The following is a 27,023-nucleotide window of genomic DNA, read 5'->3' on the forward strand; positions in this document are numbered from 1 at the left end:
GTGTTGAGCTGTCCTAATCAAGGGGGTCCTTAAAAGGACCAGGTTCTTCCTGAGTAAAGAAACCCAGGTGTGAGAGGGATACAGTGTGGGAGATTTACTCCACTGTGGGCTTTCAAAATGGAGGTGCCATGTGCAAAGAATGCTGAGGCTGCTTTGAGATGGCAGTAATCCTCCCTATTTACCCTGACAGCCAGCAAGGACAGGAGACCTCAGCTCTAAACCTGCAGGAAATGGAATTCTGCTTGTAAGCTTTGTGTGAGTTTGGAGGATACCAAGCTGTGGTGAGAACATAGCTTCTTGAAATCCCAAATGGAGAACCTGTCCACACTATGTCTGGATTTCATTTATTTTGTTTTTCTTTTTTTGGTGGTACTGGGGTTTGAACTCAGGACTTTGTGCTTGCACACCTCCAGTCTATTTGAGTTCTGGATATTTTGGAGATGGGGTCTCTTGAACCATTTGCCTGGGCTGGCCTTGAACCATAATCCTTCTGATGTCAGCCTCCCAAGTAGCTAGGATAAGCCACTGCCACCTGGATTTTCCTAACTTTTTTATGCTTTTCATTTATGATTTTGGTGTGATTTTAATAGTCATATTTCATTCATTCATCCAACAAAAATTAATGTATTAACAGGTGTGACTTTATTAGCTGGTGACACAACATTGATCAACAGCCCTGAGACCCTGTACTCATGGGCCTTATGTTCTAGAGGTCTTCTGAGAGTGAGATGGAGCTGTTGGCACATTTTAGATAGAAATGATACAACCTGACTCACTTTAGCAGGATGGCTGACCATAGTGAGGTTAATTAATCATGGGTGGCAGGTGGACTGTGCTAGTGCCACAGTTCAGGAGTGGGAATGGTAGGGACAAAAGTGAGATGATAGCTGAGAGAGGAAAGACAGACAGAAAGGGTGGAGATGCAGGAGGTGAGGAAAAGAGGCAGAGGTAAAGAATCTTAAAGTAGTGGAATTTTCAAATTTAACATATTTGTTTTATAGATTTTGAATAGATGTATCTACAGGGCTCAATAGGATATTCTTTGCATGTGGCATTTATCACATTCTATGGGGCTGCCTAAAAACCAATTGCTTCCTTATTTATGTTAATCAGGTTAAAAAAAAACAATACTGAGTGTCCCAATAAAATGTGCATGCACATCCCGTAGATGTTAACTCATAGACACAGGTAATCCATTAGCTCCAGTGAAGGGCACTTGGCCTGTGTTACATACTTGCAATTCTGAGAGGACTGAGGTTTGTGCTTGCTTCTGGTTGAAATATACTAACCAAATCATGCTTTTGTGTGGTTGTCTGTACATCAGTCCCCACTTATCTGTGGTTTTACTTTCCAGTTTCCTAAGGTCTGAAAATATGTCTAAAGTTCCAGAAATAAATATACCATAAATTCACACTTTGCATCTTTTTGAGTAGTAGAATGAATCTTTTGTCTGTCCCACCTGGGATGTATATCATGCCTTTGTTTAGTGTATCTAAACTGCATAGGCCACATACTACTCAATCACTTAACAGCTAACTCTGGGATCAGACGGACTGTAACACAATGCCTACACAACTCATCTCGCTCATACAGTAGGTCTGGTAGCATCTAACATTATCACAAGATGGGTGAGTGCATGATAAGATACTGAGTGAGAGAGAGCATATTCACGTAAACTTTATTAGAGTCTATGGTCATAATCACTCTATTTTTATTATTTGTTATTGTTGTTAATCTTTTACTGGGCCTAATTTATAAGTTAAGAGCATTATCATTGGTACATATGTAAAAATACAGGAAAAGGCTGTACCCAGTAGTGGGGGTCTTGGAACCTATTTCCAAAGAGTAAGGGGAACAACCGCATTTTACTGTTTTGAGGCGATCTCCTGGGCTCACACAGACAAACTAAGGTCTATGGAATGAAAGTGCAACCACCTAGAGTCATAGACATACTATCTGGGAAGGTAAAACCTTCAGGGCTTTGTGGGTCTAATTTTTTTTTTTGTACTGGGGTTTGAACTCGGGGCCTATTCCTTGAGACACTCCTCCAGCCCTTTTTTGTAATTTTTTTTTTTTTTTTAGATCAAGATAGGATCTCTTGAACTATTTGCCTGGGCTGGCTTTGAACCCTCGATCCTCCTGATCTCTGTCTCCTGAGAAGCTAGGATTATAGGTGTGAGCCACCCCCACCAAGCTTTTGTCCGTCCAATTGCAACTCTGTGCAGACACAGTGAAAGAAGCGGCTAACCAGTTTTTTTTTTTGCAGCTTAGACTCCCATACAGGGGTTCTCCAGACTGTGCTACCCACTATAATTATTTATAAATAAGAAAGGAAGCAGGTCTCCATGGGAATCTGTATCTGGTGCTTTCAGGGACTTTTCCACGTTTAAACGTCCTGTCCCCTCACCTCCACTCCAGATTGAGCTCACTCTCTGATCACATTCCCTCTAAGGAGTGGGAGGCGGGGAGTCCAGTTCTGGGAGAGGGAATCCAGAAGGGAAGTGAAAAAAGAGGTGCTTTGCCAGCCTGGGGTTCTCCTGTGGCTGTTTCCTCACACAGCAGGACGCTGGGAGACTATGTGACTAAAGAACGTTCTGTGCAAGAGGAGTGCGGTCAGGGCAAAGCCCCACATCCTGGGGTGGCTCTCAGAAGTGGGGGAAACGGAGCTTTGGGAATTCTCCATATCACAGTTTCACTTCTACCAACCTGATTCAGGTCCTTCCGCCTGGACACCCATGACACAACCCTATTTCCCATTCTCATTGCGTGTTAGGTTTAAGCCAATCAGCGTCGCCGCGGTTCCGGTGATGATGAACACTGCATGCACAGAATTCACATTATAGCCAGTCCCTCGGGGTCTGGATCATGGGACTTCGAACCCTGTTCCTGCTGCTTTCGGGTGCTCTGACTCTGACCAAGACCTGGGCGGGTGAGGCGGGGTCGGGAGGAAAAAGCCTCTGCGGAGGAGGAGAGAGGGGACTGCTTTGCCCAGGAGGGTGCAGGACCCGGGGAAGCCTTTTCCCCAACTTGGGACCTAAACTCACCGGTCTCGCCCTGTTCTGCCCCTTCCCTCGACCAAACTCTCACCTTTCCCCTGCTCCACTCGCCGCGGCCCTCCCTGTCCCGCCGCGCCTTTCCGGTGTCACGAGACCCCGGCCCCCTCGTCCCTTCCCGGTCCCATCAACCTGAGACCCGGGGTCCTGCCCCAGGAGGGGGATCGCATCGGGCTCCAGTCCCTTCCGTCCCCCAGGTTTCCACTCCCTGCGGTATTTCCACACCGCGGTGTCCCGGCCCGGCAGCAGGGAGGCTTTCTACACGTCGGTCGGCTACGTGGACGACACGCAGTTCGTGCGCTTCGACAGCGACGCCGCGAACCCGCGGGTGGAGCCGCGGGCGCCGTGGGCCGAGCAGGCGGGGCCGGAGTACTGGGAGCAGCAGACGCGGATCGCTGAGGCCCACGCGCAGAAACTGCGCTCCAACCTGCGCGCCACCCTCAGCTACTACAACCACAGTGAGGACGGTGAGTGAACCTGTTCTGGAGCCCGGGGTGACCCGAGTCTCCGGATCTAAGCTTCTCCCCCAGCTCCCACCACCCCCCACCTCTCCACTCTGTTAGAACCGGCGGATGTTAGCGCGGGTTTTGTTTTCAGTTTAGGCGGAAACGAACCCTGAGCTGCCACCGCCCGTCAATCTCGGGGGGGCGGGGCTAAGCGGGCGGATTCGGGCGCGGGGCGTGCTTAAGGGGCGTGTCTGATCGCGGGGGTGGGGCCAGACGCCCATTCCTTACAGTGGACCTCTGGCTGTGACCTTGGGCCTGATGGGCGCCTTCTCCGCGGGTACGAGCAGTTCGCCTACGACGGCGACGATCACATCTCGCTGAACGAGGACCTGCGCTCCTGGACCGCGATGAACACGGCCGCTCAGATGACGAGGCGCAAGTGGGAAGCGTCGGGAGATGCGGAGCACTACAGGGCCTACCTGGAGGAGGAGTGCTTGGAGTGGCTCCGCAGATACCTGGAGAAGGGGAGGGAGGCGCTGCTGCGCACAGGTAGGAGCCACGAAGATAATGGGATTGCCACCGGAACGTGTCGCTCCACGTTTCCTTACTTTGGGTCCTGAGGATGGAGAGTACCAGCTAAGGGCTCTCAGAACGATTAAGGGACCTAGCCTTTCTGGGAATGGAGAGGCAGAACTGAAATAACGCTTTAACAGATTGCACAGCAGCCGGCGTTGTTCTGAGCCCCGCACCTTTGGAGGTCTGACTCCTCCTTCACCCAGGTCAGAACCCAAAGTACCTCTCAGAGACCTGGAACCTTTTATCCTGGGCTGTTTCGACCTAATTCTAGAACTTTCCAAGGAATACGATGATCTCAGAAGCCTGAATCCAGATAGTTGGCTGGGTTTTGTGCTCCTTCCTCCACCTCAATTGTCTTGTTCATTCTCAGGTTGGTCACATGGGCGGTTTCTTCGGGAGCCCATGGCAGGTAATGCAAAATGTTTGAACTTCCCGATTCTCTCCCTCAGACCCTCCAAAGATGCACATAACCCACCATCCTATGTCTGACTATATGGTCACCCTGAGGTGCTGGGCCCTGGGTTTCTACCCTGCGGAGATCACCCTGACCTGGCAGCAGGATGGGGAGGACCAGACCCAGGACATGGAGCTTGTGGAGACCAGGCCTGCAGGGGATGGAACCTTCCAGAAGTGGGCAGCTGTGGTGGTGTCTTCTGGGCAGGAGCAGAGATACACGTGCCATGTGCAGCATGAAGGGCTGCCTGAGCCCCTCACCCTGAGATGGGGTAAGGAGGGGGACCTGGGCACAGAGCCTCTGTCAGGGAAAGCAGGAGCTGGTCTGGAACCCTCAGCAGGGTCAGGGCCCCTTACCTTTTCTTTCTTTCTCAGAGAGGTCTTCCCAGTTCTCCAGCACCATCATGGTAATTGTTGTTGGCCTACTTGTAGCTGTGGTCATTGGAACTGTCGTGATTTTTCAGAAGTGGAGAAAAAAGAGAACAGGTAGGGAAGAATCAGACTCTGAGTTTTCTTGTCCCACTTGTGGGTTTCAAGTTACAAGTAGTTTTCCTAATTCTAGCTGTTACTGTGAAGCACTGTTGTTACCTACTCACCCAGTCTGGGACCTTGTGCACTAACATCTACACTCTTGAAAATCATGTGTGAAAAAGAGGAAAGTGTTTACTCTGATGATTATAGTGGTGTTGACCTCGTTCCCAGCAACACACGTCAACAGTAGAAGGCCAGCCTCCAGGAAGGATCAATTCCTTGCACTGTACTTTTCTCATCCCTCTTTTTAAAAATTATTATTATTTTTTGATGGTACTGGGTTTTGAACCTGGAGCCTCACACTTGCTAAGCAGGTACTCCACCACTTGAACCACTGTGCCAGCCCTTTTGTGTGTTGGGTCTTTTCGGTATAGTGTCTCAGGAACTATTTGCCTAGTCTGGCTTTGAACCCTGATCCTCCTGATCTCTGCCTCCCAAGTAGCAAGGCTTATAGGCATGACCCACTGGCACCTGGCTTCTCATCCCTCTTGATTTTTTCCTGGGTCTACTGTCAGTTCCAGAAACTACCTTGGGGTCCAGGACTAGGGGGTTCCTCTAAGACCTCATGACCCTGCTTCCTCACTGGCTTCTCACAGGTCACTTTCTGCTCACTGTTGGAAAAGGAAGGAGCTATACTTAGGCTACAAACGAGTATGGGGTTAGGTGGACAGGAGCCCAGGGGAGAGCTCACCCACCCCATATTCCTCCTTTAGCCACAGGTTCTGTGGTGTCTGACTAGGTGTTTGTTTTTGTTCTGTCCAGGTGGGCACAATAAATATGACCAATATCACATGGCTTGTCGAGGTGAGACCCTGGGGGGCCTGAAGAGGGAGGGAATGGGCAGAAGGGACACAGCTGGGTCACCGGGACTGTCCCAGTCTTGGACCTTTGGAGCACACAGTGGGTGTTCAGGATATTGCCACTTCTAGTGACTGTCTTGAACTTGTTCTTGATTGTTTTCTTCTGTAGTGTGACGTGGCTGCCTTGTGAGTGACACCAGATTAGCTCTCACTCCAACTTTGTGACTTCAGAAGCCCTGTATTCTCTTTCTGCAAAGGTGTTTGCCAGTTGCTTGGCAAAATGTGAAGAGGTGGGAGACCAGCCCGCTGCTGCCCACCTGGACCCATGTCCCTCCCCACAGGACCTGTATTCCCTTCCCTGCCTGACTTTCCTGTTCCAGCAGAGAGGAAGCTGGGATGTCTCCATCCCTGTGCTAACTTCGTGTTGCACTGAGCTGCATCTTTTTACTCCCTACTGAAATAAGAATCTGGGTATGAACTTATTTTCCTCAAGTTCTTGCCATGTGTTGAGATTGATGAGTTGATTAAAGGATCTTAAGATTCCAAAACTTGAGATAAAATAGGTACAAGTACTGAGAACCTTCAAGAATCCATGTGTGTGTTGTGCCCAGGGTGTTGCAGATAGGGACAGGAGAAGGCTGAGGAGCTGGATGTGGATAAGGCTGTGGCCAGACAGTACTTAGTCCTGTGTGGCTTTGATGTGGTCACTCCTTATCTGCATAATCTTTGCTGATCTTGTTGGTAGAGCCTTATCTACCAGGGCCTGTGACCACAGGAACTCAGACATTGCCTGGGCTTGATCCTGTCTCCAGGGTTATGGGTTAGTTATGTGTGGCTGGATTAACCAGGTCTCAGCTCCCATCTTGTATGTCTCATTTTTGTTTCTTTGTTCTATAGAGAATTATGCCTGTTGTTCTTGTGAATAAGTTCTGGTCTTTTTTTCCTCTGAGTGTTCCTGTCTCTGACAGCAGCAGCTGTCTTCGGTGGCCCCTATACACTGGATACTCTGTGCTATCAAGAGACAAATTTTGAGATCGGGAGAATTGAGGTCTGAGGCAAGTTATGGCAAAAAGCATGAGACCCTATATGAAAAAATAACTAAAGGAAAAGGGAATGAGTGCATGGCTCAAATGGTAGGCATTTGCCCTAACAAGCACCAGGCCCTGAGTTCAAACCCCAGTACTGCCAAAAAAAAAAAAAAATTTCAAACCTGCCCAGTTCTTGCCTCTTCTAGGACTATTTCCTATTCTTTCCATTCCCTGCCCCCCACCATTTATTACTTTTTTGGGCAGTATAGTGTTTTGAACTCATTGTCTCATGCTGGGTAAGCAGTTACTCTACCACTTGAGGCACTCCATGAGCCCTTTTTTGTGTTGGGTATTTTTGAGTTAGGGTCTCACAAACTATTTGTCTGGGCCAGCCTCGACCTATGATCCTTCTGATCTCTGACTCCCAACTAGTTAGGATTATAGGCATGAGCCATAGGCACCCAGCTTCCCTCAACCTTTTTTTAATGAACTAGATTCTGAAATCAGCAAAGAGCAGGGGTCCTGTTGTTTCTCTCTTTAGATTGATGCTATTCTGTTTTCATTCTTTTCTCACCTACCTTCTTTTCCTGCTCTTAGCTCTAATAACCCTAGTGCTGGTTCTTGTCTAAACTCACAATTTGTAAAGAAGAGTCAATTTATATTCACACTTGGTAGGTAATAGGATCACCTACCTAGGATGTTTTTTTCCAAAAAAGGCCAATGAAAGTGTATGCTGTGGAGTACAAGAGGGCTGATGAGGGAGGGCAGCCATTGTGAGAAAAGTCCCGGTGGCCCTGACTGCAGTGTGAGAGGGAGGACCTTGTGCTGCAGCAGCCATAAAGCTGCCTTTGACCTGAAGCTCCATTAATAAAGACAGTGTCTGTAGAAGAGGGAGGGGTCTGCAGATATTTGTTGTGTGACAGATGTGTGACACTATTTCTGAACCTGGGAAACATAAGTGGAATAGAAATAGACAAAGCTGAGGAGCCTGTGGTCTAATGGGTGGAGCCAGAGGACATGTTCTAAGTACATTAGCAAGTGCTAATGTTAGGAGGAAGCAAGTGGCAAGTGCAAGTACTAGTGGGAGGGGGAGGGCAAATGAAAAGGGTAAAGGAAGGTGAATATGGTGATTTATTTTCTACACATGTGTGAACATGTATGAACACACTTATTCTCTACATATGTTGAAACCTGTCAAAGTCACTTTAAGAAGGGGCAGGAGGCTGGAGAAGTGGCTCAAGTGGTACAGCACCTGTCTAGCAAGCATGAAGTCCTGAGTTCAAACACCATTACTGCAAAAAAAAAAAAAAAATAGGGGGAGGAGAAAGAGAAGAATAATGAAGGGAGCATACTAAACTGGAGTACACTATATGCATATGTGGAAAGGTCACAATGAAACCCCCATACAACTATTATATACTAATAAAAACATTTAGAAAAAGCCAGAAGCCAAGACTAACCCAAATAAAAACAATGATATGAATAAATTATGGTATGTTCAAACAGTAGACTATCACACAGAAATAAAAAAGAATGAATCGGAGTTATACACAAGAACATGAATGACTCTCATAGATTTAAGTTCAACTGAAATAAGATAAACATGAAAGAGCATACATTTCTCAATTTAAATGAGGTTCCAAAACAGGCATGAGTGGTTTATGATAGATTTCAGAAAAAAAATATTAGCTTTGAGGAAAAGTATTGACTGAAGAGAGCTTTCTGGGATGCTTAAATGTGCTTTATGTTCTATGGGTGGTATTATACAAGTATATATGCAAAACTTTATTCAGATGACCTATACATATATGGTATGTATACTTATCTGTTGATTGTAAGTTATACCTCAATAAATATATAAAAAACTGAAAAAAGAAGGTAACAGGAGTGGAGTCAAGGATTCCCTTCTCTGTCTCTCCCTCATTTTTTTTTTTTTTGTTTCTTTGTTTGTTATTGTTGGAGATGGGGTTTCTTCTCAAACGAGATCCTCCTGATCTCAGCCTTTCCAAGAGTTTGGATTACAGGCATGAGCCACCAGCACCCTCCTAAGGGAGATCCCCTTCTCTTGTTGGGAATCCTTTTCATCCCGTACCCTTCCCTGGTGGAAGATACATGTATTAAATTTATTTCTTCTGTAATTTTTTTGGCTGAAGAAATCTTCCTTTAAATCATAATCATGAACATAATTTTCTACAGTTTTATAGATTGTAATAGATTTGTTTTGCACATATACCATGTATAGAAGATGTCCAAATAATTTTTTTTCCTTGGTGGAGAGCTTGTTACCAATTCACTCTTTACTGAAAACAGTCCTTTCTTACCTTTCCTAAAGCATTAACTGCATCAGCCAGCAAGTTCCACATCTATGTGGAGTTACTTCTGGCCTCCCTATGTTGTGTACTGGTCTCCTTTTTTCACCAGTTTGAGAACTTTGGTCTGATCCCCATAGGTTTGTAATATGTCTCTCTATTAGGTAAATAAGCCCAATAAACCGTATGTTTTGATTTCAAGAGTTTCTTTATGACATTGATGAGTTTTTAATTTGGAGACACATTTTTACAAGTTCCATAAAAATTTTATTTCTATGTCTAATAGAGATTATATTATTAAACAGGTTTGGAGTTAGAATTTATGGACATAGGATATTCCCCTTCTAAAAATCTACCAATAAAACATTGCTACTCAAACTTGTGTATCTTGTGGTGGCTTCATTACAGAAATCATGAACTATTACCCTACTGCTTATACTATCTCTTTCTTAGTTGCATTTTCTAAGTGTTAATTCTGATCTACATAAACACAAGTGATTTTTGTATACAGTTTATCTGTTTAAATAAATATTGTCCTTTCATGTAAATTAAAAAAAAAAAACCCACACAAATGAATGAAGACAATATTGGAGCCCTTCTGCGGAAGTCATGACCAGGGCTTACTTTCATGGACTGTCCTCACTAAAATATCAGTGTAAACCCTTTCCTCTGCTGCAAGGGAGGATCACTGCTCTTTCAGTGCTGTTGACTTACCTTTGACAAGGTGTATCTTCCCCATTAAATATCCTTCCCCAGGGCACTGACACTGACACTTTAAGCGATGGTGTTTGAAAATGAATTGCATCCTTTATCAATAAGTTTAAAGAAAATAATGAGTTTCCTGATAAACTATGCACACCACTTAGATATGAATGATTCATAAAGACATGCAATGCATGAGCACTGGTGAGGGACATTTTGCTGCATTGAACACTTGCCATTTTGAAGTAATTAAGTTTCTGCAGCTCCTTATTGAAATATAGAGTAAAATTGTGCTTCATGTATTGAAGATATGACTTCAGCTCAACAAACAAACCCAGGGCTATGGGGTGAAGATAATTTGAAAATACAATAAAACGAGTTACTGATATACTGTCTGGGACAGCAAAACTTGTGATTCTGATTGCAATGCTATTTATAAACACATCTGCAGGAAAGCATTAGAATCATTTGCACAGTTTAAATTCCGTATTATTTAGGGGTTACCAAGATTGTGTTACTTAATGTAGTTAATAGACAAAAAAGGAAACTGGTTTCTATGGGAATCACTATGTGGTCCTTTCAGGCACAATCTCTCCAGGCTTAAAGAGAAAATCTCTGTCCCCGCCCGCTCCATTCCATGCTCACTCTCTGGCATCACGTTTCACTCTGGCAAGTTGTCTTCTAAAGAGTCCAGCTGGAGAGGTAAGAGGTCAGGGAGCCCAGTTCTGTGAGTGGGAAACAGGACGAAGAGTGAAGCGCTCCACTTAGAGCAGCCAGAGAGGGGTCGGGACAAAGGTCCCTGGGCGTGGCTTTCATTCTGTTTCAAGAGCAGTGTCTAGGGTGTATAGAAGCCTGCCGGAGTTTCACTTTTTCCTCTCCCAACCTGTGTTAGGTCTTTATTCCTGGACACAACGTGGCCAGTTCTCACTCCCATTGCGTTTTCAGTTCTTAGAGAAGCTAATTAGCGTCACAGCCCAGACCACAGTGACCCCTTCTCTTCAAATCTGATTATGGTGCCCCGAGACCTCCTCCTGCTGCTCTCAGGGTTCTTGGCCCTGACCAAGACATGGGCAGGTGAGTGCGGGGTCCGAAGCGAAAAGGCCTCAGCGGGGAGAAGCGAGGGGACCATCAGATCAGGGAAGCAGCATCTCTGCCACTGCTGGCGCAGTCCCCCCCACCGTGGCCCCGCTTGCCTGACCCCTCTCCTCACCTGAGTCGGGCCTTTCGGCGTCTAGTCGCCCCTTTTCCGTCTCAGGAACCCCCGTGTCCCCTCCTCCCCTGTGGCCTCATCAATCTGGGACCCGGGGTGCCACTGAAGGAGGAGGGTCGTGGAGTCTCAGCCTATCCCCGCACCCAGGCTCCCATTCCATGAGATATTTCCACACTGCGGTGTCCCGGCCCGGCCGCGGGGAGCCCCGCTTCATCGCCGTGGGCTACGTGGACGACACGCAGTTCGTGCGCTTCGACAGCGACGCCGCGAGCCCGAGGATGGAGCCGCGGGCGCCGTGGATGGAGCAGGTGGGGCCGGAGTACTGGGAGCGGGAGACGCGGATAGCCAAGCACGCCATACAGATTTACCGAGTGGGCTTGAACAACCTGCGTGACTACTACAATCACAGTGAGACCGGTAGGTGACCCGAGATCCAAGTCGCAAGTTACAAGTCCTTATATAACCCACGTATAGCTGGGTCTGTGAGTCTCTGGGTTGGAACATTACCAGGACACTAACCTGGCCCCCAAGACCCGCGGATTTGCTGGGGTTTCATTTTCAGTTTAGGGGGAAAAGGGCTCTGACCAATCACCATAAGTCGACTTGGAGGGGCGGGGACCAAAGATGGGCGGAGCCTATCGGGCGGGGCTTACCGGGTGGGCGGGACTAGGTTCCCACACTCTGCAAAGAATGTTTGGCTGCGAAGTGGGGCCGGACCGGCGCTTCCTCCGTGGGTACTGGCAGCACGCCTACGATGGCCGTGATTACATCTCCCTGAACGAGGACCTGCGCTCCTGGACCGCGGCGGACACCGCGGCTCACATCACCAAGCGCAGGTGGGAAGCGGCAGGGGAAGCCCAGCAAGAGAGGGCCTATCTGGAGGGAACGTGCGTGGAATGGCTCCTCAGGCACCGGGAGAATGGGAAGGAGACATTGCAGCGCACAGGTACGAGGGCCAGGAGTGGAGACTCTCGGATCTCTCTGGATCTCCTCTGGGCTGGGGTTGTGCTCCCAGCTGGTGACCCACAAAGAGGAGTGAATAATAGTACCTGTGCCAGGATACTCCCCACCAGAGGGTAGGAGAGGGAGAAGTCCACCTGAGTTTTCAGATATGGAGCTCAGCCAAAAGAGAGTCACTTGTCCAGAGGGCTACTATTCTCTCAGGGACAAGATGGCTCCTGTCTGTCTGGGGAGAGAGGGGAAAACTATCCTCCACAGCAGTTCCCTTTGACTCTTGGCAGCAACTTTGATAACTGGGACCTTGCTTCTCATGCCTTGTTGTCAGCCTCACACCTAATGTGTTTGACTCTAACTTTTCTGAAAATTCTGGTCCCTGATCAGGACCAGAGTCCTGTTTCCTCTCAGAAGCCTGGAGCCTTCTACCTAGGGCTGTCTCACCTTCCTCCTACCCCAGTGTTCTGTCTGGTCTTAGGATGCGTCACTTGAATGCCTTGTCATTGGCTCATGGGAGGTAATGCAAAATGTCTGAATTTCCTGAATCTTCCCATCAGACCCACCGAAGACACATATCACCCACCACCCCATCTCTGACCAGAAGGTCACCCTGAGGTGCTGGACCCTGGGCTTCTACCCTGCGGAGATCATTCTGACTTGGCAGAGAGATGAAGAGGACATGGAGCTTGTGGAGACCAGGCCTGCAGGGGATGGAACCTTCCAGAAGTGGGCAGCTGTGGTGGTGCCTTCGGGGGAGGAGCAGAGATACACGTGCCACGTGCAGCATGAGGGGCTGCGTGAGCCCCTCACCCTGAGATGGGGTAAGGAGGGAACGTGGGCACAGAGCCTCTTGTCAGGGAAAATAGTAGCTGGTCTGGAACCCTGAGCAGGGGCAGGTTGAGAACTATAGGCCAATGTCACTCATTTTCCTTTACTTTCCTTCCCAGAATCATCTCCTCAGTCCACCATCCCCATCATGGGAATTATTGCTGGCTTGGTTCTCCTTGGAGCTGTGGTTGCTGGAGCTGTGGTGTCTGTGGTGATGTGGACAAATTGCTCAGGTAAGGAAGGGATTAGTCTGATTTTTCTTGTCAAATGGATAGGAGTTTGCAAATTTCCTGCTTGGTTGAGACATCATTTGTACACAGGTGTTTACCTAGCAGGGGCTGTGTACTGACACTCTATGCTTCATTGAGCTCTTCATAAGATAAAAGACAAGTTTATTACCTTGATAATTTTGATGCAAACTTGATTCCCAGCAGTGGCAGGTCAGAGGTGAAGGTCCCTGCTGAGGACAGACCTTCAGAAAGGCACTAGGCCATTTTCTTGCACATCTTTCTTCATACCTCTTGTTCCTTGCCCAGGACTGAAGTCAGGGAAACGCCCCTGGGGTCCAGGAATAGGGGATTCCTCTAGACCTTCATGGTCATGCTTCCTCTCTGGCTTCTCACAAGACATTTTCTTCCCACAGATAGAAAAATACGGAGCTACATGCCAGCTGCCAGTGAGTATTGGAGGCGGATCCCTGAGACCCTTGGGGTAGTGTAGATGAGAACTAATGGGGGAGTTCACCCACTCCACAATCCTTCCTTCATCCACATTTGCTATGATCTCTGACAGGCTCCTGTGTATTTGTACTCCAGCCAGGGATGGTGCCCAGAGCTCTGAGTTGTCTCTCCCAGCTTAAGAAGGTAAAGTCCGGGGCATCTGAAGTGTGTGTGTGTTGGGGGAACTGAGTCAGGTTATGGAGACTTTTTAATTTGGGGTATTTTGAGTGTGTGGTAGGTTGCTGAGAGTATCACAATTTAAAGTGACTAATGTGAATTTGTTCTTTGTTGTTTTCTTCTGTAGTGTGAGACAGCTGCCCTGTATGGAACTGAGTGATACAGGATTTGTGTATGTCCCCACTTTATAACTTCAAGAATCCCTGGACTCTTTTTATGCAAAGATCATCTTACAGGAATAATGCTATTAATAGCATGTGATAGTGCTGGGGAATTCTTTTTCTGCTCTGCTCACCTGCCTGTCTCCCTGCCAGTAGCTCTAGCAATCCTAGAGCTGGTTCCGTGTCAACCTAAGTATTTATGAGGCAGAGTCTAATTTGATTCGTATTTATTCAGAAAATAGGGTCCATAAGTCAAGGATTGTTGTTCTCTGGAGAGAGAAATTGACCATGTTCTGTGGGAAGGAGGGAGGGGGGCTGCACTTGGGAGAAAAGCCCAGGTGACCCTCACCTTAGAGTGAGAGGACCTTGTGCTGCAGCTGTCACATAGCAACCTTTGAGCCAAGGCTCCATTAATAAAGATAGTGTCTCCTGAAGGAGGAGTCTCTGCAATGATCACTCATTCAACCGACATTTGTTATATGCCAGATATGTGACATACTAATTTTAGAATCTGGGAAAGTGGTTGGGGAAGAAGGAAAAAACTGCCAACCTCTGGGGCCATGTGTTGCAGTGGAAAATGGCAGAGGGCATACACTTTAAGCAGAGTAAATAAGGACAGTATTCATGTTAGGAGATGGCAAGTGTTACAGGGAAGGTGGTCCAGAGTGTGGCTGTGTGGGGACAGGGACCATGGCTATTTTACTATGGTGCTCAGCATGGGCCTTGTTGAGATGGTGACTTTTGAGGAAAGATTTGATGAACATGAAGGATCATCTCTGACAGTGACAATGTTTGGACCTAGTTAGTTCTTTCCAGGCAGAAGATACTGCAGTGCAAATGCACTGGGATAGGAGCGGGTCCTGTGTTCAGGAAGACCAAGGAAGTAGTTACTGAGATGAGGACAAGAGTGCAGCCACACGGTGAGAGCTGGGGCATCCAAGGGTTGGACCTCTTCTGTGACTGTGACAGGAATTTAGAATACAGTTGAGCAGAAGAGGGCCACGGTACAACAGATCTGTAAAACAGATTGGGGTATTAGGATCTGTGTTGTAGAAGGAACTCTGGCTGCTATGCTGAGAAGAGAATCTCAAGATGAGGTGAGAGCCAGACAGTGGGAAACTGAGGAAACCAGTGCTCTGTTCCTGCTGGAGATGCTGGTGCCCTCATCTGGTTGTGAGCAGTGGAAATGGTGACAGTGACAAGTTCCTGGATCCACTCTGGAGATGACTTTACAGAACTTTCTAATGGACTAAATCTGGGATGTGAGAAAGAGGAGTCAAGTAATATAGCCAGGATTGCAGACTGCACAAGTGAAGGATGGAGGGGAGAGACCCTGGCAGGAGCACATGTGAGGAGGGCACATGGCAGCACTCAGGGTAGGAGATGTTGAGCTGAGCTGTCCACTAGAAATGCAGGTGAGGTGGCCAGGTGACAGTGGGAGTAGAGGAGCATGGAAATATTTAGGAGGAATGACTGGGCTGGAGAAATAGACTTGGGAGGTGACATAATTAGAATATTTACATCCTTGAGAAATGCTGAGGGCACTGAGGGAGTGGTGACTACAGAAGCACAGCTGAGCATGAACTGAGCCAGGAGCTCCAGTGTGAGTGATCTGATTAGACCACATGCCCAGTGCAGGTTAGATGGCGCTTAGACCAGGGAGTCCCAGACTTCCCCCTGGATGTCACCGTAACACACAGTCTGGAGTTGAGCATGAGAATCTATATTTATGACAAGGTGATGTTGGTCAGCCTCACCTTAAACTCTTGTTCAGTGAGACTCCTGATCTTGGGCCAGTGCTTTGAGATGGGCACACTGTGGAAAGACACTCACATTGTGTGCAGCCTACCAGCCATCCTCTGTTCAGCCAGACTGGGAACTACTGATGTCAGTAATCAGAGCCTTTCCAGACTTGGGATGTGTCTTAAACCCTCTCTCCTCCCGCTACTCCTCACATATTACATATTTTTGGTGGTACTGGGGTTTGAACTTGGCCTCATACTTGCTAGGCAGGTGCTCTACTACTTGAGACACAGCTCAGCCCTTAAAGCCATATTTAAAAGATGGTTTTCTTTAGAAAGAAAAGGCAGGACATGCACTGTCAATTTTGAGATGTGGACCATACAAATGGATGTGTCTGCTTCAGCAATAAGTTCATAGCCCGTTTTCCTCCTGATGTGCACATGGTTACCTGCAGTGTACAGCCGGCGCAGAGAATCTCCACTTCACGTTAAACGGAGAACTGAGGAGGCCCCTGGGGCCGCCAGTGGCCGGCGCCCACACGGCTTGGGAAGACGCGGACCAGGTAAGCTTCGCGGTACCGCGGTAGCCCCACAGACAAGCCTGGGCCAGAGCAGCATAGCCCCCTGGACAGACTGACCTCCACCCGGGAAAAAAAGAGAAACTGAGTACTAAGCAATAAGAACAGTTAAGACACGCTGGAAAGAGGGTGGGGCGCTCTGAGCGCTGAAGACTGGGGGAAGGGAATCCTTCCCGGGACTGTAAATAAACAAGCCGGGCGGGCCGGAGAGGCTCTGGCGGGAGCGGGGCGCGCCCAGCAACCAGGAGCGGGGATGCTTGTGAGAGGAGGGAAGACCCACTTCCCACGTGAACTGTAAATAAACACGCAGGCCTGACAACGCGGGGCAGTGTCACCTTTCCCAGTGCTTGGAAAGGGGAAAGGCTGTAGCAGAGGCCGCCGCACAGGAGACCTCTGAGCAAACAAAGCCTGTGGGACCAGGTGAGTGCTAAGTTCACCCCAGAGATCTGCATAAATAACGCCGCCAGCTACAGGCTGAGAGCAGCAGGCAGGCAAACCACAGTTGCAGATACCACTCTCAGAACTGTCTCCAGATGCTTTTTTTTCTTTTTCTCCCTACCTTTGATGAGAGAACAACCGAATTACACCTGCAAGCCGAAAAACTTACTGAAACTGTATTGCATTTGAACTGGGGACACTTGGTGGGGCTTTTTTTTTTTTTTTTCTTCTGTGTGTGTGTGAGTGTAGTTTTGTTCTATTTTATGCATCCCCTTTGATGAGACAACTACAGAACAACATCTGAGGCACCAACTCCAGGACTGGAGATTGAGACGGACATCCAAATTATTAAGACTGAAATTGCATTGCATATAAATTTGGAAGTTTTTTTGGTTTTTTTTTTTAATTTTCTATTTTCCATTTTATTTTAATTCATTTTTATAAATAGATATTACTTTCATATACTTATTTTTTATTTTTTTTATCTTTGATTTTCAATCCTCTCTCTGTCTCTCTATTGTCTGTTCAGCTTACTGTCGATTAGTACACTAACACTCCCTGTTTATACCTTTGAAACTCTCTTGTCTGATACCTTGTTCTGCTTTCTCCCTCTTGTCTGTATATTTGTTTTCCCCTTTTCTTTAACTTCTTGCTTTCCATCTCAGCTCACTCTTCCATTCTCAATATTACCATTGTTATTATTACAAGCTAGAAAATACTTAATTACACACAGTACAGGGACAGTAACAACACCAAGGACAATGACGGGAAGACAGAAAAAACAAGGAAACCAGTTTCCCCACAGCAAAAAATTAGTACAGGAACCAGAGGGGAATGAAGAGAACAGAAACTCAGAGCCAGACTCCAACAAAATGAAGATAAACTATGCCAAAGGACCCAATGAAGCCTACAAGAATAATTTAAAAGAAGACATACTACAAGTACTCAATGAGAATTTTATAGAGATGATACTGGATAGGGTCAACCAAAATGTACAGGAGACACTCAAGAAATTCCAAGACAATAAAAATAGAGAATCTGAAAAAGCAAAAGAAGAAATAAAGGAAACCATAGAAGCACTGTATAAACACCAAAGTGAAAGAGAGAACACAATGAATAAATGGATAAATGAACTCAGGACAAAAATAGACAACAATAAAGAAGAAAACAGCCAGGATATGGAAAACCTCAGAAAAAAGAACGAAACAGAACTGCAAAACAAAACGGAAGGCCAATCCAGCAGAATAGAACAAACAGAAGACAGAATCTCAGAACTTGAAGATGAAATGGTAATTAAAGGAAAAACCGAAGAACTATTAATTAAACAACTCAAGACCTGTGAAAAGAAAATGCAAGAACTCACCGACTCCATCAAAAGACCAAACTTGAGAATCATGGGCATCGAAGAAGGAGAAGAGGTGCAAGCGAAGGGAATGCGTAATATATTCAACAAAATAATAACGAAAAATTTCCCAAATCTAGAGAAAGATATTCCCATACAAATGCAAGAGGCCTCCAGGACACCAAACAGACCAGATCAAAATAGAACTACTCCACGACATATCATCATTAAAACAACAAGTTCAGAAACTAAGGAAAGAATATTGAAGGCTGCAAGAGAGAAAAAACAAGTAACATACAAAGGTAAACCCATCAAAATCACAGCAGACTTCTCAACAGAAACATTAAAAGCAAGAAGAGCGTGGGGTGAGATCTTCCGGGCACTGAATGAAAATAACTTCAACCCCAGGATACTCTACCCAGCAAAGCTATCATTCAAAATAGATGAAGCAATAAAAGTCTTCCATGATAAGCAGAAACTAAAACAATATGTGACCACAAAGCCACCATTACAAAAGATTCTGCAAGGGATCCTGCACACAGAAAGTGACACCCAACTTAACCATGAAAAGGCAGGCAGCACCAAACCACAGGATAAGAAAAAGCAAGACAGAAGAGAGTAACATCAAGTTAGATACACACAATCAAACCTTCAAACAACTAAGATAACTAAATGGCAGGAATCACCACATACCTATCAGTACTAACACTTAATGTTAATGGACTTAATTCACCCATCAAAAGACACCGTTTGACAAAATGGATTAAAAAAGAAGATCCAACAATTTGTTGCTTACAGGAGACTCATCTCACCGACAGAAATAAGCATATGCTTAGGATGAAAGGCTGGAAGAAGATTTACCAAGCCAATGGCCCCCGAAAACAAGCAGGAGTAGCAATACTTATCTCTGACAAAGTAGACTTCAAACCTACATTGATCAAACGAGATAAAGAAGGACATTCCATACTAATAAAAGGGGAAATAGACCAAAAGGAAATAATAATCATCAATCTGTATGCACCCAATGTCAACGCACCCAATTTCATCAAACATACCCTGAAAGACCTAAAAGCATATATAAACGCCAACACAGTGGTTGTGGGAGACTTTAACACTCCATTATCATCAATAGATAGGTCATCCAAACAAAAACTCAATAAAGAAATCCAAGATCTAAAATATGCAATAGATCAAGTGGACCTAGTAGATGTCTACAGAACATTTCATCCAACCTCTACACAATATACATTCTTCTCAGCAGCCCATGGAACCTTCTCCAAAATAGATCATATCCTAGGGCACAAAGCAAGCCTCAGCAAATATAAGAAAATAGAAATAATACCATGCATACTATCTGACCACAATGCAGTAAAAGTAGAACTCAACAACAAAAGTAAAGACAAAAAACATGCAAAGAGCTGGAAACTAAATAACTCATTACTTAATGAAGAATGGATCATCGATGCAATAAAAGAGGAAATTAAAAAGTTCCTAGAAGTCAATGAAAATGAAAACACAACCTACCGGAACCTATGGGACACAGCTAAGGCAGTCTTGAGAGGAAAGTTTATAGCCATGAGTGCATATATTAAAAAGACTGAAAGATCCCAAATCAATGACCTAATGATACATCTCAAACTCCTAGAAAAACAAGAACAAGCAAATCCCAAAACAAATAGAAGGAGAGAAATAATAAAAATAAGAGCTGAAATCAACGAAATAGAAACCAAAAAAACCATACAAAGAATTAATGAAACAAAAAGTTGGTTCTTTGAAAAAATAAACAAGATCGATAGACCCCTGGCAAACCTGACTAAAATGAGGAGAGAAAAAACCCAAATTAGTAGAATCAGGAATGCAAAAGGGGAGATAACAAACACCATGGAAGTCCAGGAAATCATCAGAGACTACTTTGAGAACCTATATTCAAATAAATTTGAAAATCTAAAAGAAATGGACAGATTTCTAGATACATATGATCATCCAAAACTGAACCAAGAGGAAATTAATCACCTGAATAGACCTATAACACAAAATGAAATTGAAGCAGCAATCAAGAGTCTCCCCAAAAAGAAAAGTCCAGGACCTGATGGATTCTCTGCTGAATTCTATCAGACCTTTAAAGAAGAACTGATACCAACCCGCCTTAAACTGTTCCATGAAATAGAAAGGGAAGGAAAACTGCCAAACACATTTTATGAAGCCAGTATTACACTTATCCCAAAACCAGGCAAAGACACCTCCAAAAAGGAGAACTATACGCCAATCTCCTTAATGAACATTGATGCAAAAATCCTCAACAAAATAATGGCAAATCGAATTCAGCAACACATCAAAAAGATTATCCACCACGACCAGGTAGGCTTCATCCCAGGGATGCAGGGGTGGTTCAACATACGAAAATCAATAAACGTAATAAACCACATTAACAGAAGCAAAGACAAAAACCACTTGATCATCTCAATAGATGCAGAAAAAGCCTTTGATAAGATCCAACATCATTTCATGATAAAAGCTCTAAGAAAACTAGGAATAGAAGGAAAGTTCCTCAACATTATAAAAGCTATATATGACAAACCTACAGCCAGCATTATACTTAATGGAGAAAAATTAAAACCATTCCCTCTAAAATCAGGAACCAGACAAGGATGCCCACTATCTCCACTCCTATTCAACATAGTACTGGAATTCCTAGCCAGAGCAATTAGGCAAGAAGAAGGAATAAAAGGAATACAAATAGGTAAAGAAACTGTCAAAATATCCCTATTTGCAGACGACATGATCCTATACCTTAAAGACCCAAAAAACTCTACTCAGAAGCTTCTAGACATCATCAATAGCTATAGCAAAGTAGCAGGATATAAAATCAACATAGAAAAATCATTAGCATTTCTATACACTAACAATGAGCAAACGGAAAAAGAATGTATGAAAACAATTCCATTTACAATAGCCTCAAACAAAATCAAATACCTAGGTGTAAACCTAACAAAAGATGTGAAAGACCTCTACAAGGAAAACTATACACTTCTGAAGAAAGAGATTGAGGAAGACTATGGAAAGTGGAGAGATCTCCCATGCTCATGGATTGGTAGAATCAACATAGTAAAAATGTCGATACTCCCCAAAGTAATCTACATGTTTAATGCAATTCCCATCAAAATTCCAATGACATTCATTAAAGAGATTGAAAAATCAACTGTGAAATTTATATGGAAACACAAGAGGCCACGAATAGCCAAGGCAATACTTAGTCAAAAGAACAATGCAGGAGGTATCACAATACCTGACTTCAAACTATATTACAAAGCAATAACAATAAAAACAGCATGGTACTGGCACAAAAACAGACATGAAGACCAGTGGAACAGAATAGAGGATCCAGATATGAAGCCACACAACTATGAGCAACTTATCTTTGACAAAGGAGCTAAAAATATACGATGGAGAAATAGCAGCCTCTTCAACAAAAACTGCTGGGAAAACTGGTTAGCAGTCTGCAAAAAACTGAAACTAGATCCATGTATATCACCCTATACCAAGATTAACTCAAAATGGATCAAGGATCTTAATATCAGACCCCAAACTCTTAAGTTGATACAAGAAAGAGTAGGAAATACTCTGGAGTTAGTAGGTATAGGTAAGAACTTTCTCAATGAAACCCCAGCAGCACAGCAACTAAGAGATAGCATAGATAAATGGGACCTCATAAAACTAAAAAGCTTCTGTTCATCAAAAGAAATGGTCTCTAAACTGAAGAGAACACCCACAGAGTGGGAGAAAATATTTGCCAATTATACATCAGACAAAGGACTGATAACCAGAATATACAGGGAACTTAAAAAACTAAATTCTCCCAAAACTAATGAACCAATAAAGAAATGGGCATGTGAACTAAACAGAACTTTCTCAAAAGAAGAAATTCAAATGGCCAGAAAACACATGAAAAAATGCTCACCATCTCTAGCAATAAAGGAAATGCAAATTAAAACCACACTAAGATTCCACCTCACCCCTGTTAGAATAGCCATCATCAGCAACACCACCAACAACAGGTGTTGGCAAGGATGCGGGGAAAAAGGAACCCTTTTACACTGTTGGTGGGAATGTAGACTAGTACAACCACTCTGGAAAAAAATTTGGAGGCTACTTAAAAAGCTGGACATCGATCTACCATTTGATCCAGCAATACCACTCTTGGGGATATACCCAAAAGACTGTTACTCCAGAGGCACCTGCACATCCATGTTTATTGCGGCACTATTCACAATAGCCAAGTTATGGAAACAGCCAAGATGTCCCAGCACTGACGAATGGATTAAGAAAATGTGGTATCTATACACAATGGAATTTTATGCAGCCATGAAGAAGAATGAAATGTTATCATTCGCTGGTAAATGGATGGAATTGGAGAACATCATTCTGAGTGAGGTTAGCCTGGCTCAAAAGACCAAAAATCGTATGTTCTCCCTCATATGTGGACATTAGATCAAGGGCAAACACAACAAGGGGATTGGACTATGAGCACATGATAAAAGCGAGAGCACACAAGGGAGGGGTGAGGATAGGGAAGACACCTAAAAAACTAGCTAGCATTTGTTGCCCTTAATGCAGAGAAACTAAAGCAGAAACCTTAAAGCAACTGAGGCCAATAGGAAAAGGGGACCAGGAACTAGAGAAAAGGTTAGATCAAAAAGAATTAACCTAGAAGGTAACACCCACGCACAGGAAATCAATGTGAGTCAATGCCCTGTATAGCTATCCTTATCTCAACCAGCAAAACCCCTTGTTTCTTCCTATTATTGCTTATACTCTCTCTACAACAAAATTAGAGATAAGGGAAAATAGTTTCTGCTGGGTATTGAGGGGGGGAGCAGGAGGGGGTGGAGTGGGTGGTAAGGGAGGGGATGGGGGCAGGGAGGAGAAATGAACCAAGCCTTGTATGCACATATGAATAATAAAAGAAAAATGAAAAAAAAAATTTTGAGATGTGATACTGGGAGACGGTGTTATTTTCTCCCCCACGGGTATAGCTGGTGGACGATGCAGGAAGTGGTTCACAGCTCAGCATGGAGAATGTCTCTGCACGCTGCTCTCTGAAACCTCACCCTAGACCCATTTCTCACTTCTCAGAGCAAACAATGTTCGTCACTTGCACCTAGAATACTATATATGATACTAGAGGGGAATAATTTTAGTTTGCTGGAGGCTAGAAACCCAAGGCTGAGGCTTCAAAGCCAGGAAGAGAAACCATAGTGCCACCCTTGGTTGGGTCTCACATAGGATCCACCATCCCTGCTGTGGGCACAGATGTCACTGCCTATACTACTAACGCCCTGATGCTGGACACTGGACCCTGTGGCTGGAACTGCTGACTGCTGTCACTGCTGCATCTGGAACAGAGCATAATGGCTGGTACTCATGCCACCACTTCAAATGCATGTGAACCACCCAGGCTCTCTGTGTCACCACTTCCTGGCAAGAGTCCAGCATGGAGCTATCTGACTGGTCGACCTATGTGTCATGTGGTGCCCACTTGAAGGATGTTTTGGAAAGGCAGTGTTGTCCCTTATGCAGAAGGTAAAATCCTCCAAGCAAGAGTGAAGTGGGGCCCTAACTTAAGAAGAGAGTCAGGGGTTGGGGCTGAGAGAAGGAAAAAAATGACACATTTCAATTACTGGAGAAATAATTGAGAATAGCTATTGGAGAATAGCTATTTTAGCCGGTACTTTGCAGGCACTTGGATTTTGCTGTTGAGTAAGTTACTAATACATGACATCTTTCCATTCATTCATTGCCTTGAGAGTGTGTTATGAGATCCAGCTTTTGTCTATACCAGTTTATTCTCCATATAATTGGAGGGACTTTGTGGGATTGTGGAATTGTTACTGTGTTTGTCTCCTTGCCTTTGTCTCACACTGGAGTTACAACATGCCACCACAAGACCATGGATTTTGAGAAATGGAGGTGGCTAAAGGGTCAGACCTGGGAAAGCAGAAAGCAGACCTAGTTTGCTTTGCTCCCAAAAGTGAAGAGAAGAGGCAGGGCACCTGTGTCCTGGACTCTCAGGGCCACTGGGGTCTGGTCCACCAGGCTCTCTGATGATCTGATGTCCTGGTGAAGGGTCCACCCTTAGCATCGAGGAGAGATGGAGGTTGCACACCCAGGTATTGGAAAACTGGGGAGGTGAGGAGCCATCCTTGATTAGAAGGGAGATATTGGACAGACACCTGGATTTGCACTTATCACATATCTTGTTGTAGGTCAGTATTGTCTTCAGCTCCTGCCAGGTCTACTCTGAAGTCTCCATGGCTGTCAGCAGTGAAACCAACTCCCAATCCAAGCCCCACGAGGTTGCAGCAGCTCCCTCTGACCTAAGATAGTCAGGTACCCAAGGCTTTGGTGCAAGCTTCCTCAGGCTGAGCTTGGAAAGGACCATGACCTTGTAGCACAATGAGTGGGACCCTGGGAACTCCAGAACCAAGGACCAGGGCTGGGCACTTCACCCTGGGGTGCAGGCCTCGCTCTCCCCTCCCCTCTTTGATTCTGCCTGCCACCTCAGCACTAGAGGCCCTGGCTCTGGAAGAGGGGATCCAATCAGTCATTTCCCCTCTCTCATCTGCTTCTTCCCATTTCTTCCATATGTGTGAATCACACTGTACCTGTGAGTACAGAAAACTGTCTAAAATGACTATAACCTCCTGCTGAATGACAGAGCTAGCACCTGTGTAATTACCACCCTGGTAAAACCAGAGACCTCTTTCAGCTGAAGGTCTCCTTCAGAGTCCTTCCCCACCTGGAAGTCCCTGAGCTCCTCCCCAAGCAGAACCGATCCCTCCCACACAGGTGTTCCCTATGCTGACCTGGCCATGTCCCTTTCCAGTCACACTCCTTTCCCTCCATTCCTATGATGTCCTGATTTTCTCCCTGTTTTCGCTTTATCAGGAGGCTCCTTATTTTCCTAAGTCTACACTCCAAGGGCTCTTCTCACATGTGCTCCATCCCAGGGTTGTAGAATCCAGGTTGATTCCTGGGATGGGGTTCTTGTACCTCTAGAGCAGCAGCAGGAACAGGTGTCAGGGACACTCTTGTCTAAGTTCCCATCCAGGTTCCCCAGCTTGTTAGTGGGTTCTTCCCGGGCCCTAAGACCAGCCCATATGGCCCCCTAGGCAGAAGAAAGTTATTTATCTTCTTTTAGGTAATAATAGGGAATATGGAACCTATGATAGGATGGGGGTTCCTGTTTTGTGCAGAATCCTGCACAGTTGCTGGGAGCCCAGGGAGACCCAGGGGCTGTCCCAGCTAAGGACAGGAAAAGGGAGCTCTGGTTTTCTGTATTCAGTGCTGTGGCCACACGGGAGCACCTGTGTGCTGCCCTCAGATCCTGACTGAACAGCTGTGCAGAGGATGGGGCTGTGGAATGAGTGGGGCAGGGATGACTGATCCAGAGAAAGTGCCTTACCTTGGGGATGAGAATGCTTTCTGAGCAGACGTGGACTACTATGCAGGAGTCAGAGGGGAGGGGAGAAGGGAAGAGGGGAGGAGGGAAGAGGGGAGGAGGGAAGAGGGGAGGAGGGAAGAGGGGAGGAGGGAAGAGGGGAGGAGGGAAGAGGGGAGGAGGGAAGAGGGGAGGAGGGAAGAGGGGAGGAGGGAAGAGGGGAGGAGGGAAGAGGGGAGGAGAAGAGAGCTCCTGGCAGGAGTCCTGCCTTTTCTCCAGCTCTTCTCCCTCCAACCTCTCTACTTTCTTGCTGACAATTTCCCAGTTCAATCAAAGAAGAGCAGGCATTTTTTTCTACAATAAACTACTCCTTTTCTGAGCATGATGCTTAAAAAGACTTTGTATTTTTAGGACACTCTTGGATTTACAGAAAGTAAAGGGAGTAGAGAGTTCCCAATTATGAGACACTCAGTCTTCCCTATAGATTCTTTCATTGCTTTTCTTCTTTCATTGCAATGATACTTTTGATATAGTTATGGAAGTAATACTGATACATTGCTACTCATCTCTGTATTTCACTTGGACTTCATTGGTTTTTGTTAATGCCACTTTTCTGTTCTAAGATGCCGTCATCTCTACTACACTAGCCCCCATTGTATCTCCTTAAGTCTTCTCTGCCTGTGACAATTTCTCTGGATTTCCTGGGTTTTGATTACCTTGACACTTTTGGAGGAGTACTGGTCAAACATATTGAATAATGTCCCTTGATGTGAGTTTGAGTTGGCTGGGACTATGGGGAAAGCCCACAGAGATGAAATGCTCCTCTCAACACTTGTCAAAGGTTTGGACTACACTTTCTTGAGGATGTTGACGTTCATCACCTGGTGTAAGTAGCACTTCCCATGGTTCTCCATGTGATTCTTACCCCTCCCCACCATTTAAAAAATTCCACTTCTCTGTTTCAGTCTTTGGAAGAAATTCAGTATGTGCAACTCACACTTAAGATGTGCTGAGCTGGGCTAGTGGAATGACTTAAGTTGTAGAGCACCTGCCTATCAGGCCCTGAGTTCAAATCTCAGTTCTGCCAAAAAAAATTGACAGGGCTTGTGGCTCATGCTTATAATCCTAGCTACTCAGGAGGTAGAGATCAGGAGGATCATGGTTCAAAGCCAACCATAGGAAAACAGTTAGTGAAACCCTATCTCAAAGAAACCCATCACAAAAAAGGCTGGCAGAGTGACCGAAGCAGTAAGAGCACCAGCCTAGCAAGTGTGAGGCCCTGTGTTCAAAACTTACTACTGCAAAAAAAAAAAAAAGACATGCTCTTCCATAAACATTTGCAAGTGTAATTTTTCAAGTCAATTGAGTTGAATATTTAGGAGTATGATCACTGGGTAATATAGAAAGTATGTTTGTTTCTAAAAGAAAATGTCAAATGTTTCCCAGAGTTCCTGTACCACTTCGCACTCCTGTCAACAGTGAATGAGGTTGTGTGGTCTGCATCTTTCTCAGCAACTTAACAACTGTGGTAAGGAAGC

General features: G+C 45.4%; 2 protein-coding genes and 1 long non-coding RNA gene across 7 annotated transcripts; 2 read left to right on the top strand and 1 right to left on the bottom strand.

Annotated features, from left to right (window-relative positions):
* The first annotated feature begins 2,771 nt into the window (after nucleotides 1–2,771).
* Nucleotides 2,772–10,972, top strand: LOC109690375 (HLA class I histocompatibility antigen, alpha chain G-like). 2 transcript variants are annotated; one of them, XM_020169673.2, is made up of 7 exons: nucleotides 2,772–2,929; nucleotides 3,251–3,520; nucleotides 3,773–4,048; nucleotides 4,525–4,800; nucleotides 4,904–5,014; nucleotides 10,482–10,600; nucleotides 10,844–10,972. In XM_020169673.2, the coding sequence occupies exons 1-7, from the start codon at nucleotides 2,866–2,868 to the stop codon at nucleotides 10,904–10,906; spliced, it is 1,179 nt and encodes a 392-aa protein (XP_020025262.2). In that variant the 5' UTR covers nucleotides 2,772–2,865; the 3' UTR covers nucleotides 10,907–10,972. The 2 variants fall into 2 exon arrangements, with proteins under 2 accessions (XP_020025262.2, XP_020025264.1); XM_020169675.2 differs by lacking the exons at nucleotides 10,482–10,600; nucleotides 10,844–10,972 and adding exons at nucleotides 5,822–5,863; nucleotides 6,029–8,764 and having other exon boundaries at nucleotides 2,775–2,929.
* On the bottom strand, nucleotides 3,827–4,963 carry LOC141425658 (uncharacterized). The gene is made up of 2 exons (XR_012450693.1): nucleotides 4,886–4,963; nucleotides 3,827–4,115 (listed from the first exon to the last, which is right to left on the bottom strand). It is a non-coding gene; the product is annotated as an uncharacterized lncRNA (long non-coding RNA).
* LOC109690377 (patr class I histocompatibility antigen, A-126 alpha chain-like) lies at nucleotides 10,845–17,059 on the top strand. 4 transcript variants are annotated; one of them, XM_074082600.1, is made up of 8 exons: nucleotides 10,845–10,972; nucleotides 11,154–11,525; nucleotides 11,779–12,054; nucleotides 12,620–12,883; nucleotides 13,010–13,123; nucleotides 13,534–13,566; nucleotides 13,683–13,753; nucleotides 13,914–17,059. In XM_074082600.1, exons 1-8 carry the CDS (start codon nucleotides 10,909–10,911, stop codon nucleotides 13,944–13,946), a joined length of 1,227 nt encoding a protein of 408 aa, XP_073938701.1. In that variant the 5' UTR covers nucleotides 10,845–10,908; the 3' UTR covers nucleotides 13,947–17,059. The 4 variants fall into 4 exon arrangements, with proteins under 4 accessions (XP_073938701.1, XP_073938702.1, XP_020025265.2 ...); XM_074082601.1 differs by having other exon boundaries at nucleotides 11,815–12,054; XM_020169676.2 differs by having other exon boundaries at nucleotides 11,256–11,525; nucleotides 13,914–17,058.
* Nucleotides 17,060–27,023: the final 9,964 nt, after the last annotated feature.

The sequence above is a fragment of the Castor canadensis genome, chromosome 8, assembly GCF_047511655.1.
Source record: "Castor canadensis chromosome 8, mCasCan1.hap1v2, whole genome shotgun sequence".
NCBI classification, from domain to species: domain Eukaryota; kingdom Metazoa; phylum Chordata; class Mammalia; order Rodentia; family Castoridae; genus Castor; species Castor canadensis.